This window comes from Acartia tonsa, chromosome 13 (genome assembly GCF_053477335.1).
Source record: "Acartia tonsa isolate MP-2025a chromosome 13, ASM5347733v1, whole genome shotgun sequence".
Taxonomy (NCBI): Eukaryota; Metazoa; Arthropoda; class Copepoda; order Calanoida; family Acartiidae; genus Acartia; species Acartia tonsa.
The window spans coordinates 9809267-9826283 of record NC_137272.1 but is presented as its reverse complement, the minus strand read 5'-3'; the positions used below and the strand labels follow the sequence as shown (position 1 = coordinate 9826283).

The 17017-nt window shown below is 31.4% G+C and overlaps 3 protein-coding genes across 4 annotated transcripts in view; 2 read left to right on the top strand and 1 right to left on the bottom strand.

The window, feature by feature from the left end:
* LOC145304288 (uncharacterized) overlaps positions 1–17017 on the top strand; it is a 127326-nt gene that overhangs the window by 102226 nt on the left and 8083 nt on the right. The window lies entirely within an intron of this gene.
* On the top strand, positions 3620–8011 carry LOC145335467 (uncharacterized). Its single transcript, XM_080181228.1, has 7 exons — positions 3620–3702; positions 4378–4399; positions 5211–5290; positions 5995–6028; positions 6356–6406; positions 6847–6919; positions 7776–8011. The coding sequence occupies exons 1-7, from the start codon at positions 3635–3637 to the stop codon at positions 7817–7819; spliced, it is 372 nt and encodes a 123-aa protein (XP_080037354.1). The 5' UTR covers positions 3620–3634; the 3' UTR covers positions 7820–8011.
* On the bottom strand, positions 11196–14476 carry LOC145335101 (uncharacterized). 2 transcript variants are annotated; one of them, XM_080180817.1, is made up of 4 exons: positions 13832–14476; positions 12370–12492; positions 11794–11844; positions 11196–11448 (listed from the first exon to the last, which is right to left on the bottom strand). In XM_080180817.1, exons 1-4 carry the CDS (start codon positions 13961–13963, stop codon positions 11326–11328), a joined length of 429 nt encoding a protein of 142 aa, XP_080036943.1. In that variant the 5' UTR covers positions 13964–14476; the 3' UTR covers positions 11196–11325. The 2 variants fall into 2 exon arrangements, with proteins under 2 accessions (XP_080036943.1, XP_080036944.1); XM_080180818.1 differs by lacking the exon at positions 13832–14476 and adding an exon at positions 13664–13805.

Here is a 17017-nt window from a genome sequence, read left to right as displayed (position 1 = left end):
GTATTGATTCCAATTTATGTAAATCTTAACTGTTAAAAAACTATTAAAATTATAAATGAACGTCACATACGCTAGAAAAAAAAACTAAAAAAACTAAAAAGAATGTCCAGTTTTAAATTCTCTGAACTTTTTCATTGCTGGGGAAAAGAGATATTCAAATAAAGTGAAAATGTTATATAGTAAATATCTACCACTAAAAACTAAGAAAACACCAACCAGGATGACAACATCCAGAATTAGGAAGCACAAAATAATTATAAACAGACAAACGAACTAAGTAAGATGAATAATGGATGTTCAAATCTTTACATGTGATTAAAAAAGGTGTTTAAAAAAAACCACTTAACATTTTTAATTAAACTCTACATTTTTTGCCAAAAATTCATAAAAAAAATTCAATTTAGGCTTGAATAATGGCAATAATAAATAATATTGAATAGGAACAATTTTGCGTGCTACCTTTAAATAGATAAAAGATAAGGGGTAAATGTTGTTTTTTTTTCTTTATGACAAAGCACTACCCTAACCCTGCTTAGCCACCCTGTATTTAATCCTTCTTATTTGAAATTTATTTGAAATAAAGGAGGTGGATTTTGTTCTTGAGGGACAATGACCCAAAATCTTTCAAAATAATGTACATAGCCTTTTCCAATACATTTTTTCCTGCTTCTAGAAATCCAAATTCATAGAAGAAAAATCTATTAGTGGGTTGCAAGAATTTTTCAGATGTTCATACTAAGTATAAAGGATAGGTAGATATATCCAGAAAATAACTTCTTAATCCAGGGATAGTAAAATAGTTTTGAAACAAGGATGAAAATAACCATACAGAAATAGGTCAATAGTAACTAAACAAAGATGAAAATATCCATACATAGATAGATCAATGGTAGTGAAGCAAGGTTTTAAACTTCTGGGTTATATAGTTTTTGAGTGGGAGGTGGGGTTAGAAGGCATCTTAGAGGGGTCGAGCTTCGCCTCTCCAAAAAAATAGAATTTCAAAAAAACCTGCTTTGAAAAATTTTGTTATTGAATAATAGGCAGACAAAGACAGGGATCTAAAGGGATAAGACAATGGTCGATAAATTAATGTACAGCCCCAATGATGAAACACAAAATTACCAATTCTGTATATTATGATTTGTGGTTGAAACGTTTGAACTACTCAACTTAATGAAACAACCATTCAATATCCCCAAAGTTGTAAAGCCAAAAAATAAGACAATATTACTTAAAAACTTTGGGGACTAGTGTAATAAACAGCCCATTGTCCAATTTCTCTCGCTGAGACGAATCTACAGAGTAGATGCGCTAAAGCAAGAGCAAGGATGATACCATCTATCAGTATCAGCATAAAAAAACAGCATGAATGTACAAATGAACAAAGTGAGTCATAGAGAAATGTTCAGCTGCCATAAAAAAAGAGAGAATATGCAAAAAAAAAGTCGTTGAGAATTATGAAACCTTTATTAAGAATAAGTCTTGTCAAATATGAAAGATAGATAAATTAAATGATATACTGTATGCCCATCGGTACAGGGAATCTTCAACATAACTTTCGTATATCTAATAATATTAATAGCAGCCACTAAAGTTACATTTTCTTCATAGCCTTACAGACGAACTGACATACAGACGAAGGAATAGATTTATAGAGTAGCTGCGCTATGAAAAATGAAAGACTTTTTTTTTTAGCGTATTCGTAAGAAAAAAGTCTAAAGCTAAATCATAAATATTTTTAATAGAGATCCTCTTTCAATTTTATTATCAATTAAGAAATAGTATCACAAGAAATATGACACCAAACAATACTTATCCAGGGATGGTAAGGGATAAGACAAAAAACTAATCACCAATTATGAGAGACGAAATTGCCCCTTTCTGTGGAAAAGTTTGGACACCGCAAATTTGTACCACCCAATAAAGATTCAATAAAGTTTCTATATGAGCCAATTAATGAGCAAACTTTAGATACTGGTATAATATATATATGCAAGTGTCCACTCCCTCCCTGGCTATATTAGTTGTTACAGATATATACACGAACGGATCGAATTGTTTTAAGAAGCTAATATATACAATATTATTGCCTGCTTCGAAGCGGACTAATATTCGCTGTTCGGGCCTAACAAAACTGGAATTAATCTTATGATTTTTCAATTTATTATCCGCGGAACATACGATTCGATAAATAACTATTCTTTAAAAAAAGATAATTCATAAAAGTATTCTATTTTATTTATAGCTAGCAACTACTTTCTGGAGATCTCTACACAATTTTTTTTATAAAGGTTACTTTGTGCAGGAGCGATTTCTCCTTATAGGGTAGAGTAAGAGGTCACACTCCTCTTTAAAAAAAAATATAAAACTTTTCTGGGATTTTAAAAATCTTTACTGCAAAATAGCACAATATCGGTCCTGTGGTTAGTGAGATCTTAGATTACAGACTCACATGATAATCATGATATATCCTTGTACTTTTATATAAGGGTAAGTTTTGTTTCAAACTTTCTGTCTTTTTATTAAATCATAATATGTTACAATTAAGTTTCCAATGCATTGTAATCCATTCATGTTAAAACTTTATTAGTTATAGCTATTATTTATTACTCTTTGATTTTAGAGTTTAATATACAGTAGAAATTATAATTGTTATTTTACAAATCAATATTCAGTGATAATAGCTATTTAGTGTACATATGTTTTATTTTGAATTTCACTACTGTAAATGATTTAAGTACAAGTACAATGGACATTTGAGCCAAACCTGGATGGACTAACGGACTGTGAGAATTATAGAGCAAAAGAAAGTAGTGGGACAAAGTGACTAAAAAAATCAGCCATGTTACGTCATAAAAATGAGGGAGATGAGAGGAAGAGTGGAAAAGAATACCCCTAAAAAAGAGATGGATAATCCCTCATTTTTATGACGTCACATTGCTGATTTTTTTGTCACTTAAAAGTACAAGTTATATCCCTCAAGATACCAGAGGTGGATTCTTAAAAAAATATTGCCTCACTAAAAATAGTGAGGCTCGCTAAAAATTTAAAGAAGATAATTTTGCCTTACTATTTTAGTGAGGCAGTGAGCCAAAAGAGTTTTTTTAAGAATTCAACTCTGTTTTAAAAATATGCTTTAGATCAAGGAGGGAGGGAACTTTGAACGGTATAATACACGGGTACCCAAAATTTCATGACCATGTTGTTTTTTCCTTTCCTCAAAAGATTTTGGTATGTTTTTTTTAAATATTGATTATGATATATTGGATGCTTATTAGTGTAGAGAATCTTCACAAACAAAAATGAATCGTCTATCATAGAAAGTCAAATTTACTCCCATTTGCTACTATATGGTAATAGTTACTTTAGATAGCTTTTCGTGGATATTAAAATTAAAAAAATATAAGATTAAACCAATTTGGTTAGCCCCGAGGGCCGCCGAAGGCCCTGTCTACCAAAACTAGTATCAATTTTATGATTTTATTTCAATATTCGTGGGAAATTTTCTGTAATTCGATGTTATACCTCATTGTATGGCTGAGAACCGGTTCTAATCCTACGGATATTATTAGGTTTCAAAGCCATACTGGGAAATAAAATTATTTTTCATATCAGAAGTTTGTTTCAACATAAAATGAGAAAATCTTTCTGCTTACCAATAATTGGATTATTGGGTCTGCTCATATTAATATCTGATATCAGGAAAATTATTCTCAGTTTTTTTAACCAACAAAATTGTTTACATTCAATTTGTTACAATATTTATATAGGGTGTCGCGAGGGGAGAATAATCAAATGTAACGTTATAAAAATGAGGGATTATCCATCTCTTTTTTAAGGGTTTTCTCTTTCACTCCTCCTCTCCTCATCCCTCATTTTTATGACGTCAGAATTTTTTTGAGCGACTTTCTCCCCTCACAGGGTAAGTGTATAGATGTAATAAATGGCCTAAATGACATTGCAATGGACGTCCAAGCTTTAGGGAAACGGGGTAGGGTATTGTAATTAAATTTGAGGGTGATAGGGGGAAGAGGGTACCCTCCTCCAAAATATTTAGTTAGCAAATACAGAAAGTCACTCAAAAATTATACATGTGACGTCATAAAAATGAGGGAGATGAGGGGAGAAGTGGGGGAAAAAAACCAAAAAAGATAGGTAATCACTCATTTTTATGCCATCACATGTCTGATTTTTTAGTGACTTTCTCTACTTACTTTAGTTAAAAACCTTTACTGGACCTGTAAGAAGCTTGAATAAAGAATGAACCATATTGGTTCAGTGGTTAGCACACAGACGCTAAAGAGTCAAACACCCTGTTACTTTTATATAAAGATTGCCATATTTTTTCTCTTAAAAAATGAGAATATTAATGTTTAGTTGTCAAAATGAATGGCAGCAAGTAAGTATTACATATAACAAAAATCACTTTTTCAAAAAAAACCAAAGCCTTTTTGAAAATCGATCAGGCAAAAATAACAAGAATAACATCTTTAAAAGAAAAGCTTAACTAATTAATCCTTATAATAAAGTAACAGAATGTTTGTGTGTATGTAAGGATCTCGCTAACTACTAAATTGGTATGGTTCTCCTTTACAGAGTAGCTTTTCATAGGTCCAGGGAAGGTTTATATTTATTTAAAGGGAGGGTACCACCACCCTCCTAATAGAAATCCCCCCCCCCAAAAAAAAATATTACTCCCCTCTAAAATAAATATTTTTTTCTTTTTAAATCTTAATTGGGTTATCGAGTTCAACTCCTCCCTCCTTAAGTGCACCTAGAGGCCTCTAGGCCCGTAACCGCTAGTAATCATATTGGACAAACGATCATTAATATATGATATTGAACAAAACATAAATAAAAAGTCTAGAAGACCAATCTCTTTGATGGATCAATAAGAACACTTTGTAGCAACAATCTGACCACTTTATTGACCAGAAAATGTACTCTGTTTTCTTTTATACAATAAGCCAGCTTTGCTTTAAGAAATTGTATCATCCAAAAACTTTATAACTCTCATTGTAAGAGAATAAAAATTGACGCCATACAATACAATTGACCAATGATAGGCTATCATACATTTTACCATTGGCCAATTACATTGTAAGGTTTTTGCACATGATTAAATATCAACCAAATCTTCGCAAAAAATCCGCAATTTAAGGAACAATATGTATGATTGACCATCTAGGGGTAATACTTCTATCATTTAGAGAAGTGTTGGAATTGGATATCTACCAGTCAGAGTTGGAATAAGCTATATGAGAAGAGCTGGAATTTTATATTGTAACAGGCAAACATTTTAAAAGCTTTTCCAGTATGGCTTCGAAACCGATTAATATTCAGTGGATTAAAACCGGTTCCCAGCCAAACTGAAAAATTATATATAGCATTGTATCATATCCAGTTTTCTAGGAATATAAAAATATACAATCATAAGATTAAATAAAGTTTTTTAGCCCGTACCTTCAGCATCTTTAGGGTAAAATTAGCCACTTGAACCAACCAATAGACTATAAAAGTTTTAAAGATTTTTAATCAATATAATAGATTTGAAATCTGCATAAAATTTTAAGGATTTTTTATAAAATTAGTTTTTTATATAATTCTTTATTTAAAGGCGCAAATACAAAATAAGTTAAATAATTTTGAGATCTGTGATTGGTGGATTGAAAACTATCTGCGCTCTGATTGGAAAAGCTTAAGTGACGTACATCATTCAACCAATTAGAGCGTAGGTAGTTTCCAATCCAGCTATCCTATTGGTCAAAATTTATTAACTTAAATCGTATTTGCGCCTTTAAATAAAGAATTATATAAAAAACGAATTTTATAAAAAATCCTTAAAATTTTATGCAGATTTCAAATCTATTATATTGATTAAAAATCTTTAAAACTTTTATAGTCTACCAACCAATCAATATTTAATAAAATTACTGACAATTTTTATAGACGACAGAAAATAATTTTGTATAAATATATTTAATCTTTGTTAAGGGCTCAGGCGAATGTTTATAACTTCTGGGAAAAGGTAAAACATTTTTAGTATTATTTATTACAGAAAAAAAAATAAAAATCTTGTAATAGATTGTTTATTTTTATTTATAAATGGGGTACTTTCCATTTTGGTCTTTTTGGGAGGGGGTATTTTTTGGGGTGATTTCTCTTAAGAGATTGGAAGTAACCTTCCCTAAAAAATATAAACCCTAGCATGACAAATTTAAATAGGGAATCATATCGGTCCACCGGTTAGTGAGATCTTAAACTCCAAACAGACACATACATAGACACACTAAAAGCCTGCTACTTTTATTTGAGGGATATTCATTAAATTATTATTTGATGAATTTTTATTTAGAAAGGCTTCTATGATGTAAACTACTACTATGAAATTATAGTTGAAGATTGGGTAAGAATCGATATGTTTTCAAAGATTTTTCATATTAAAATTTGATAGATTTTTTACATTTGATCATACGCTTTGCTACAGTCAAACTGACATAAATTATAAATTAAATACATGTCTTGAATTTAGTAAAACTTTTTAGTAAAAATAAAAAAAACAAGTTACCAAATTTTAAACCTACATCCCAAAAAGCCCTCTTATGTATTGGTTGACATTATAAAAGAAATATTGCTACCTGCACCACATGGAATATTTATTTATCGCATCGTATAACAGACAGCTTTCACAGGATAGTAAAATTAGATCAATAACTGATTTATTGGCCCTGAGATTAATTCTAAGATTTTTTTTCGTGAACAAATAACTGTAATACAATACATGATTTTAGGTTTTAATCCAGTGGATAAATCAAAGCCATACTATAAATAATTATTATTGTTTAGTGTACAAATGGAAGTCAGACTAAATGTGCGTTTACTGTTAACCATCCACAAACTGGGTCACCTTTTCTTACAGGTTATTTTAAACCAGGAATTAGGTATAGCCAACAAGCGAAAAATAATATTCAGGGGGCAGATTTAAAGGTCGTCAATTTTACCCCTAACAACGACTGAAATTGCCATTTAGGTTTCGTGTTGGTATAAGCTCCTTTTAACCAGCCATTTATTTGCAGCAAAGCTGCTCTTTCGTTTTCTATGTCGTCTGTCTGTCAGTTCGTAATGCATTTTATTCAAGACAGACGAAAAAACTGTTTTATGAAAAAATCAAGCACCATTAAACACTCTGTTTATAAAATTTTTGTATGTGGTCTGCCAGTTATTCAACAAAAATATGTTATAATTCTATAGAAATAATATTTCAATAGTTCATTAGCTACTTTAAATAAATTAACACAAACTTTTAGCATAATTTTCTTTTTAGAGCATGAGTTAACGTTTTAAATAAAGAGAAAAATGATAATTTTAAACCTAAGGGTAACAAGTCCAAGAATCTAAAGAGATAAGACAATGGCCGATAAATTGATGTACATTACTACATACCCAGGGAGGATACATAAAATTAATCTTTCTGTAGATTAAAATTAGTGGTTGAAACTTTCGAACACTCAACTTAATAAACCAACCAATCAAAATTCACTAAGGTACCTTAAATTGTTAAGCCTACGAATAAGAAATTATAGGACTTTGGGAACTTTAATAAATAGCCCAATGTCCCCCATCTCTTTGTAAAAAATCGCTGCCATGTACGTACATAGCCGTTAATGTTAATGCTAATCTTTTAGCGATCCGTGTAAAAATGAATATTTTTCATAGTAAACAGTAAAAATTTTAGTTATACATTGATAAGTTTAGAATATTACATCTATTTTTAGGTCATGAATGTGAAATTGGCTTAACACCAAGAACTAAAAAATAACCAAACAATCATTTTGAACACAAAAAATTTTATGATCAAATTGCAAAAATATTAAAAATGATTAATAAAGGTACAAATAGATTTAATGATTGTAAATTTTAGTCAAATATTTTTTTGTATTTAATAAAAATATTAACATATCTTAATGTAAGTACAGAAATAATAGATAAATGTATGGACGACATACACTAGCAGCTGTATGAGTTGTTGTTTTTTTTTTGGGGGGGGGAGGGGGGTTAGGAAGGGTTCCTTTTGTTTCATAGTAAAGAACCTTCCCTGCTCATATAATAGGCTTCACTGTAAAGGAGAACCTTATCGATCCATCGGATAGCAAGATAGACACATAGAAACACAGACATCTTGTTACTTTGAAAGAAGTCTATATGAAGATACTAGCCTACAGCTCACGTTGTTCGCTGGTCTGTAATGCTCTTAAGAATATTAAATATCCTTACTGGAAAGGTAGAAGTCTGATGCAATTATTAAAGTATAAAATCCGATCATTTAAGAATTTGTAGAGGGCCCGATCTTTCAGGGTTAAGACAGGAGACTTATTTTATGTTTACTGACCAATGCACGTCTACTCTAAGAATAATATTGTCTGTCGGTCTATTGGTAATGCTCTTAAATAATTTCCCAGCTTTTATCGAAGATATTTTTTTGTGTACTTACTATGTCTGTCTGTTGTGCACCCTTTTTGCTTTCATTTGCTTTGCCTTTTATTTTTTTTAAATTCAAGAGCTTCTATGGTTATGGATGTTGTCATCCTTATCTACCTGTTAAATTTTAGTAGCAAAGTCAATTAATATTAAGTTAAATAATTTTATTCCTCACTGTCTGTTATTCTGTCTATAGTGCTTCGAAATAAATAAAATTACTGTAAGGGAAATGTTTATTTTCCCTTCTGCTATTTAATATAGAAGGTTGAATTTTTTTTAGACCAATGTACTTCTGTCCCCCTATCCTTCGATCAATCAGAACTGCACATAAACATAATTTTATTTTCTGATATCAAAGACTAATTTGTGTGAAGATTTGTATGACCACTGCACTGACCTTGGTTCGTCTGTCTGTCGATTATACCGCGTTTTCTTCTTTTAACTTTTAACTTTTGTGTTTTTACTTTTACTATTAGGAACTTTGCTACTTATGGATATTATCATCATTGTTGATGATTTTTAAACTTAGGGATCTTAGGAGATAATGTTCTATATTTATTTTACATCCCAAATGATGATAAATAAAGGTAAGCCTTCTGTTGATTTAAGTTTGGATACTTCTAGTATGTATAGAACTGATGAAACACTGATTAAGTTTTTTTAGTCAACGTGGTTACTAAACTTTGGTTAACAGTGTAATTTACAGTCAAATGTTCCCTCCTTCCCTGAGGAAAAGAAATTTTGGTATTGAAACTATCCTTCTTCCTCTAAATTCATAGGGTCCATTAGTCTTTTGGAGACATCATATTTTAATAGCTAAAATATTTGATTTCTCAGCTGCTATCAAAATTAATGGCTTAAATTTTTAATCAAGATTATAATGGAACATTTGCAAATTCCGCTGTTATTTAGTAGCGAAGCTTATTTATAATTCAAAATGTCCGTCCGTTCGTCTGATGGCTATTATTAGGGGGAAATGTAATTTTCTCTCTTCAATTTTTCAATTCAATGCCTGAAAAATTGTGTAAATATTCCCTACATAGCTTGTCAGTGTGGACCTCATTTATTGGTCATCCAATAAGAGGGAAGGAAATGGGGTAGAAGGGTTGTATAATGTTAATGATCTATTTCTACAGTTGTTCTGACCATCCGTACGTCCCTAAAAGAAAGTTCTGATTGTTAATTTAGGCATATTAGAATTGTTCTATTGAATTAAAACTTGACAATAAAATTCATGAAACTGTCCTGCAATGAAGTCAAAGTAAATTTTTACCATTGCTTTACATAGTTTCCCCATCACCATGATGTTAGTATGTCCAAATAAAATAACTTGTATTTAAGGTATTAAATGACATATTTACTCAAATTTTTGCTGCAATATAAATATTTTCTCTTTTAAGTGCAGTTACTCTATATTTCTTAATGTTCTTTAGTATTTAGTAGTTCTTTACGGATTTTGTCACCCTTGTTAATCTTTCTCTCTCTCTCCCTCTCCCCCCCCCCCTCGTTATATTTCTCTCTCTACCCTCTCTCTCTCCCTATCTCTCTCTCCCCCCCCCGTTCTCTTTCTATCCCCCCTCTCTCTGTCTCGTTACTACGACTTTTTAATGTCTTACGTTAGAATATTTGTTTAACTGAGTATTCAGTAATTAGTTTATATTTTCACCCAATTTAAAAATACACGATTTAACGTTTTGCTTCCTTTTTTAAAATCATCTATTAAAGATTAAAATCCTAATATTTTTCATTTCAAATTTTCGTCCTGAAGGGGTTAAAACATTTAGTTCAATATCTGAACACATTTACGGGAGTGTCGCACGAATCAATTCATTTTAAAACTAAGTTTTCTAAGATATACTATTTTTAAAATTTAAGTTTTCTGCTTTAAGAATAGAAATCAAATACTTTAATGTTATTTGAATAGCAACATGAATTAAAAAAACTGAATTTATAATGCAAAAAGTAGAATAATGGGTATTAACGTTCTGGTCAGTGAGAGTTTAATAGGGATTATTGAATCACTATGAGTTTTTAACACGATGTGCTTGGAAGACTCGAGCTTGATTATAGACGTTTATTTCCTATATAGATCTGTCATGGATCTTGATGCAATAAAGCAGGCCGTTTTATACATGTTAAAAATTGGAAGATTTCATTAAATAAAAGCTGTCTCAAATATAGGTATTAAATAATATAAATGAATATTGTAAATGTGTATGGTATATTGATGAATCTTGTATCTACATTTATTTGTCTGTTATCTGCCTCTCTTGCAAGTGGATGTAGAATATACATTGATATTATGACAGGGGAAAAATTGTCTTCAATTTAGGAAACAAGCATGAAACTCGTTAATTGGTTCGTTCATCCAGTAGGAGGAGAGGGGATAAGGTAAAGGAGTTGGATGGGAGAAATCGTTATTTAAGCCCGCTGCAAGTTTCACTTTATTAGAGAAAATAAAAATCTGGTGTAACATCCAAGTAATAGTATATCCACTCTTGCAAATCCTTGCAATCAGTCAAGATAAGGAAAAATAAGCTTTTTCTTGACTTTTTTGTCATTCTTTTTATATGTTGCGTGTAATAATAATATTGAGAGTAGATGGAATTCCTTGGCCTGTAGAAAAAAAACTTTATGCACAGTTAAAACATCCAGACAAGGTTGCTTTTATTCATAGTCACATGGTATCAAATTTTAGCAAAAAAAAAATAACAGAATAAGAAAAGTAAAGTTTATTTGAATATAAAAAAAGTAGAGAACATTTATTAATTAAATATCACACAAAGTTTGATAAAAATTGTATTTAAAATTTTTTGATAGATTTTTAAAGAAAAATTTTAGTGGATTTTATAAACACCTCATAAACTCTTTAGTTAATTGGTTAAGCCTATCCAGCTGGTGGCAGTCCATGTTCAGTACTTCGTTAGCCTCAGTAACACGGAAGGAGCAGATTGGGGCTTTTCCATTGCACTAAAAACATTGGGTACCTCTTAGAACTGTCAGGGAACTTAAGGTATTTTAAGCAATGGACAATAAATCGATATGCATATGTAATCATGATCAAAGGTTTTAAATTTATGGATTGAAAACTTGGATTAGACACTGGCCGCTAAATTGATATATATCCCCAATGATGATACACAAAATTACACCTTCTGTAGCGTAAAATTATGGTTGAAACGTTTGAACACTCAACTTTATGAGTCAACAAATCAAAATTCCAAAAAGTTGTTAAGCCAACAAATAAGAAAATGTTATTATAAAAATTTGACAAGGCACATTGAGGGTAAACGCCAATAAATAATTTGAACTTACCGGATCAATAACTTCAAGAACAAACCAGTAGTTAAACACACCATCCTCATCCTAGATTAAAACAAGTTTATTCATTCCCAATGCAATGTAAATAAACATTATAACCACTTAAATAAAATGCAATTTGTTGAAAAGTTTTTATACTGCTAGTTTAAAACAAATCAATCAATATTATAAAAAAGTACTAATTTTTTTGGAGCCATATAACGATTTAAAAGTGTATTATCAGTGTATCTTTAAATACAGTAAGATCTCGTAAATGGCTACACTAGTTAAAATTTATGTAGAAGATGAATCAACAAATATAATAAAAATATAACAGAGAATTAATATGTACTGTACTACTGTCAACTGCATTGTAAAAAAATCACTTGATAGCTTAAATATTGTAATTTAAATGTATAATAGTTTATTTAATTACCCATACCTATGCTCTAGGTTCGAAATAGAGAGAGAAATTGATTTGGTAGGAAAATAGCCTAAAACCACCTAGTATTTCATTAAAAATAAAATTACTTAATACCTTGGACCTATGTAATGTTAATGAACAAACAATAAATATTAATATAAATCTACCTTTTCTTCTCTTAGTCTAAAACTTTTGGCGCGAAGATTCTCACAATTGACTTCATTCTCCTTCATGTAATAGTTTCTAGCTGCTTCAACTGCTTCTGTGTGTCTCTCCTCTTCATGATACACCTGAGAATAAGACAGGTATAGTTCTCCTTCATGTAATAGTTTCTAGCTGCTTCAACTGCTTCTGTGTGTCTCTCCTCTTCATGATACACCTGATAATAATATAGATAAAGTTCTCCTTCATGTAATAGTTTCTAGCTGCTTTAACAGCTTCTGTGTGTCTCTCCTCTTCATGATACACCTTAGAATTATATAGATAAAGTTCTCCTTCATGTAATAATTTCTAGCTGCTTCAACTGCTTCTGTGTGTCTCTCCTCTTCATGATACACCTGAGAATAATATAGATAAAGTTCTCCTTCATGTAATAGTTTCTAGTTGCTTCAACTGTTTCTGTGTGTCTCTCCTCTTCATGATACATCTGAGAATAAGACAGGTATAGTTCTCCTTCATGTAATAGTTTCTAGCTGCTTCAACAGCTTCTGTGTGTCTCTCCTCTTCATGATACACCTGAGAATAAGATAGATAAAGTTCTCTTGATTCTAGCTGCTTCAACTGCTTCTGTGTGTCTCTCCTCTTCATGATACACCTGAGAATAAGACAGGTATAGTTCTCCTTCATGTAATAGTTTCTAGCTGCTTCAACTGCTTCTGTGTGTCTCTCCTCTTCATGATACACCTGAGAATAATATAGATACAGTTCTCCTTTATGTAATAGTTTCTACATAGCTGCTTCAACTGATTCTATGTGTCTAAAGTGATAAGACAATGTATGGTTAATTTATATACATTCATAATGATTAAAATTTCCCCTAAGATTAATTGAAATTATTGGTTGAAAAGTTTGGACATGTTTAATTTAGAACTGACCAATCAATAAAAGTACCCCATTTTTTAAAAATGAGATAACAAGACTTAAAAACTTTGGGTACCAGTGTAAGTTCATTCTGAGTAATCCATTCATGTAACAAATTAAGACAGAGGAACGGAGAAACAATCCAACCACATTAATAATTAAAAAGTGTAAGCCATAGGCGTGCAGAGAGGGAATGTAAGGGGGTGTCAACACAAGAAATTTGGCAGAACAACCTTTTAAATTTTTTCCTTTTTCCCCTTACAACCATCTGGTTTCTATCTCATTTGCTGTTTGTGAAAGATACATGGCTACGACTATGAGATAAATTAAAAAGATATACAGACAGCGCATAAAATAATGGTGCACTTAAAAAAAACCTACCAATCTCCAATCGCCGGGACCTTCATACAGAGTCTCTGCGTCCCTATAGGCTGCCGCCGCTATACACATTGACAGCTTAACTGACAAAACCAAACAAACATTAGATTTCATTTTTAGAGTCTAAAAAGAAATTATCTTATGATATGGTGCCCTTTAAAATAAACCTACCAATCTCCATTGGCCGGGAAATTCATCCGCAGTTTCGTCCTCTACTTTAGGTATTGTCCATGGGGGTCTAAAGGTGCCAGCTAGGGTCAACGACAGCTTCGCTACCAAAACCAAACATACAAACGATTTCATTTTCGAGGTCTAGAATAAATTTATTAATATTTTTTTTTTTAAGCAGAATAAATAGTGTGTTATGAATATCTAAATTAAATCTTGATTTTTAAGTAAAATAAATGTAGTTTAGACATCACAAAAATATTTGACAAAGACAAAGAAGTGTTCTTTAATACAAAATTAAGACTATTCTTATTTATAAGTAACTGAATGTCTGCCTGTCTGTAGGATAAAATATTGCTAATATGTAGATATATATGGTTTTTCTATACAATGAAACTTTTTATAGGTCCTGGAAAGGTTTCAAACTATTCTGGGAAGAAATCGCACATTTAACCAAAAAAAATTGTTACAAGAATCACCCTGCTAAGTTTGAAATTGTTTAGACGATTTTTACGTGCCATAATTACAATAAGATTTATCCATTACAGACAGACTGGCCATAAATATGTAAAAGGTATGTATTTAAAAATAATATAGACTCTATGAGTATTATATATATTGTTTACTATAAAATCAGATTAATACTGGAATAGATGCGGGACTGTTGATTATTTTATACTATTTTTTTATCTACATTCTCCGCGTTATGTGGGTCATTGTCGTTTTTCTGGTTTACATCTTTTACCCCTAGCCTCCGGGAGCTTCGTCCCAATAGGTGATGAAACAAAAAGGTATCAACAATTCCCCATGTCATTGATCTAAAGGAATAAGACAATGGCCGATAAATTGATGTAAACCCCCAATGTTCATATAAAAAAGACACCTTCTGTAGATTACGTTGAAATATTTGGACACTCAAATTAATAAACCAGCCAATCAAAATTCAAGTCTACAAATTTGTCGAGCCAACTTATAATAGATTTTTATTATAACACTTTGGGGACTGGTATGATAAACAGCTGAATGTCCCCTCCCTTTCTGTCTATTCCCCATACCAACGAAAAAAACACATTATTAAACTTCCCTGAAAATTATAGAACAATGGGTCAAGCAATCTACGAGATCTTTTAGGATCTATGCACCTTACTATTTTGTTGAATAAGATTGGAAAATAATAAGAACTATTAGTAACTGATTTACACTAAAAAATTAACCTCACCACTCCTGTATAAAAAAAGAAGGGGGTTATTATTTTAGAAAAGCTTATTTAAAATGTTACTTAAAAGTATAGTTTTAGGCTTTAAAAATCACGTTATCAGTCCATGCATTGTCTGTCAGTCTGTCAAGCAATTGATTCATAATGTATGTATGTCTGTCTGTCAATTGCTTTATTGTGTATGTCTGTCTGTCTGTCAGTAAACCCTCATATTAATCATGACATACTTTCAAATAACAATAGACATATTATAGATACACAATCATGATTATTTTATAAATTTTTAAATCATCTTTGGATTTTTTATAAAAGATATTTATTTTAATTTAATTTACTTAACTAACCCTTCCAATACAAAGGCCTTAGATGCTAGGGACGTGTCCCATAGTAATACTAGAAATTTATTTCGAAAATTAGAAGGGGCTATGGGTTTTTTTCAGTGCTCGAGAAGTACTTTTATGGAAAGAATAACTATAACTCTTTATTTTGGCTATGCCATGTAAAAGGTATATTCAAACTCTCGTTTAGTAGATGGGCGCGTGACACTTTACGTAAATCCATGAGGGCTATTATTGCATATGACGGTAATTGTTTTAATTAGTTTATATGATTTGTGTAAAAAGATTATTTTTGGCAATTGCCTCCAAGTGGTTATTAGACTACACAAACCCCCCTGAATTTTTGTTATTGATATTTTAGTTGATAAAAAAATTCATACATGTTATTGTTAAGAAATACAATTTAGATGGTTCACTTCGGTTATATGTCAACAGTAAATACAAGTGTTATATCTTTTCGTTCGCCCACATACTTTTGTTTTGGTTGGTTTAAATATGTACAAACTTTTAACCAATAATATAAAAAGGTTAATTTTGTATATCATATTTATTTGTTGATGCTTCATTGGTCCGTCTATTGTCCCATCCCTTAACCCTTAACGGTCGGGGGGGGGGGGGGGGGGGCGTTGAACGCCCCCCCATCCGGTTTTTTCTATCTCATTTTCTGTGTGTGAAAGATAAAGAGCCCAAACTGCTTGACTTTTTAAGTATGGGTATGACACATAACTGAGAGTTGGAATTTTTTGAATATCTCCATCCTGGCGGGCACAGGATGCCAGCAAACCTGGCAGGGTCATCCAGGTAAACAGCTAAAATATTTTTTTTGACTAAAACAAAGCATTTTATCATACCAAAATACTAAAAAATCCTCTAGTAGTACATCCTTATATGAAATACAGGTGTTCAAGTCACTTTCAGGTTCCAGGTATGATCCTGCAGGTCCTGATCCTCCAGGTCTACAGAAATCTTTAAAAGGCTCCTGTGGCCGCAATTTTTGACTTAGAGACTTCAAATTTTAAACTTAAGCTTTTTATACATGTCTACATAACGTATTAAAATTTCATGAAGATCCGCCGCCGTTTTCCCGCCGACCGCCGACTGCGGCGGCTGGCAGCTTCCAAGTACAGCTGCGGCCGCTGAAATTTATATTGTGATATTTCTAATGTAAAATTTACATACAGATAAACATTTTCTGGAAAAAAAATTTTCTTCTAGCTTCAAAAATAAGAAAATTACAGCCGTTTGAAATTTTTAAGTAAAAAAAGACCTAAAAACAAAGGTTGTTAAATAAAAGGGTGAACGAAGCGAAAATTGACTTAGACTTATAAAAGGTCGGAAATTCATTATCCAACAGGGGACTTGCACAAAAAAATTTAGCCCTCTAGCTTTAATAGGAACTGAGATAATAAGGGGGGCGTTGAACGCCCCCCCCCCCCGACCGATTAAGGTGCGGCAAGGGGCCCGACTGTAAAGGGTTAAGAAAAAAAGAAAGAAGAAAATAATACCCTTGTAAGGCTGGGATGTGTGGTCTAAAACTACTTTAAGGGATTGTTCAATTTTTTTTACATCCCGCATATGTCAACAAAAACCGTTTTTATTACTTTTTGTGATTTATTAGAATAATAAAAAATATTT

Excerpts from the sequence above, each read along its gene's own strand:
- LOC145335467 (XM_080181228.1), top strand. The coding sequence starts at position 3,635 with ATGAGAAAATCTTTCTGCTTACCAATAATTGGATTATTGGGTCTGCTC. Across the intron at positions 3,703-4,377 it reads ATATTAATATCTGATATCAG|TTGTCAAAATGAATGGCAGC; the intron begins GAAAATTATTCT and ends ATTAATGTTTAG. Across the intron at positions 4,400-5,210 it reads GTCAAAATGAATGGCAGCAA|AGAAGTGTTGGAATTGGATA; the intron begins GTAAGTATTACA and ends TCTATCATTTAG.
- LOC145335101 (XM_080180817.1), bottom strand. The coding sequence starts at position 13,963 with ATGAAATCGTTTGTATGTTTGGTTTTGGTAGCGAAGCTGTCGTTGACC. Across the intron at positions 12,493-13,831 it reads TTCCCGGCCAATGGAGATTG|GTGTATCATGAAGAGGAGAG; the intron begins GTAGGTTTATTT and ends TCTTATTCTCAG. Across the intron at positions 11,845-12,369 it reads TTAGACTAAGAGAAGAAAAG|GATGAGGATGGTGTGTTTAA; the intron begins GTAGATTTATAT and ends GTTTTAATCTAG.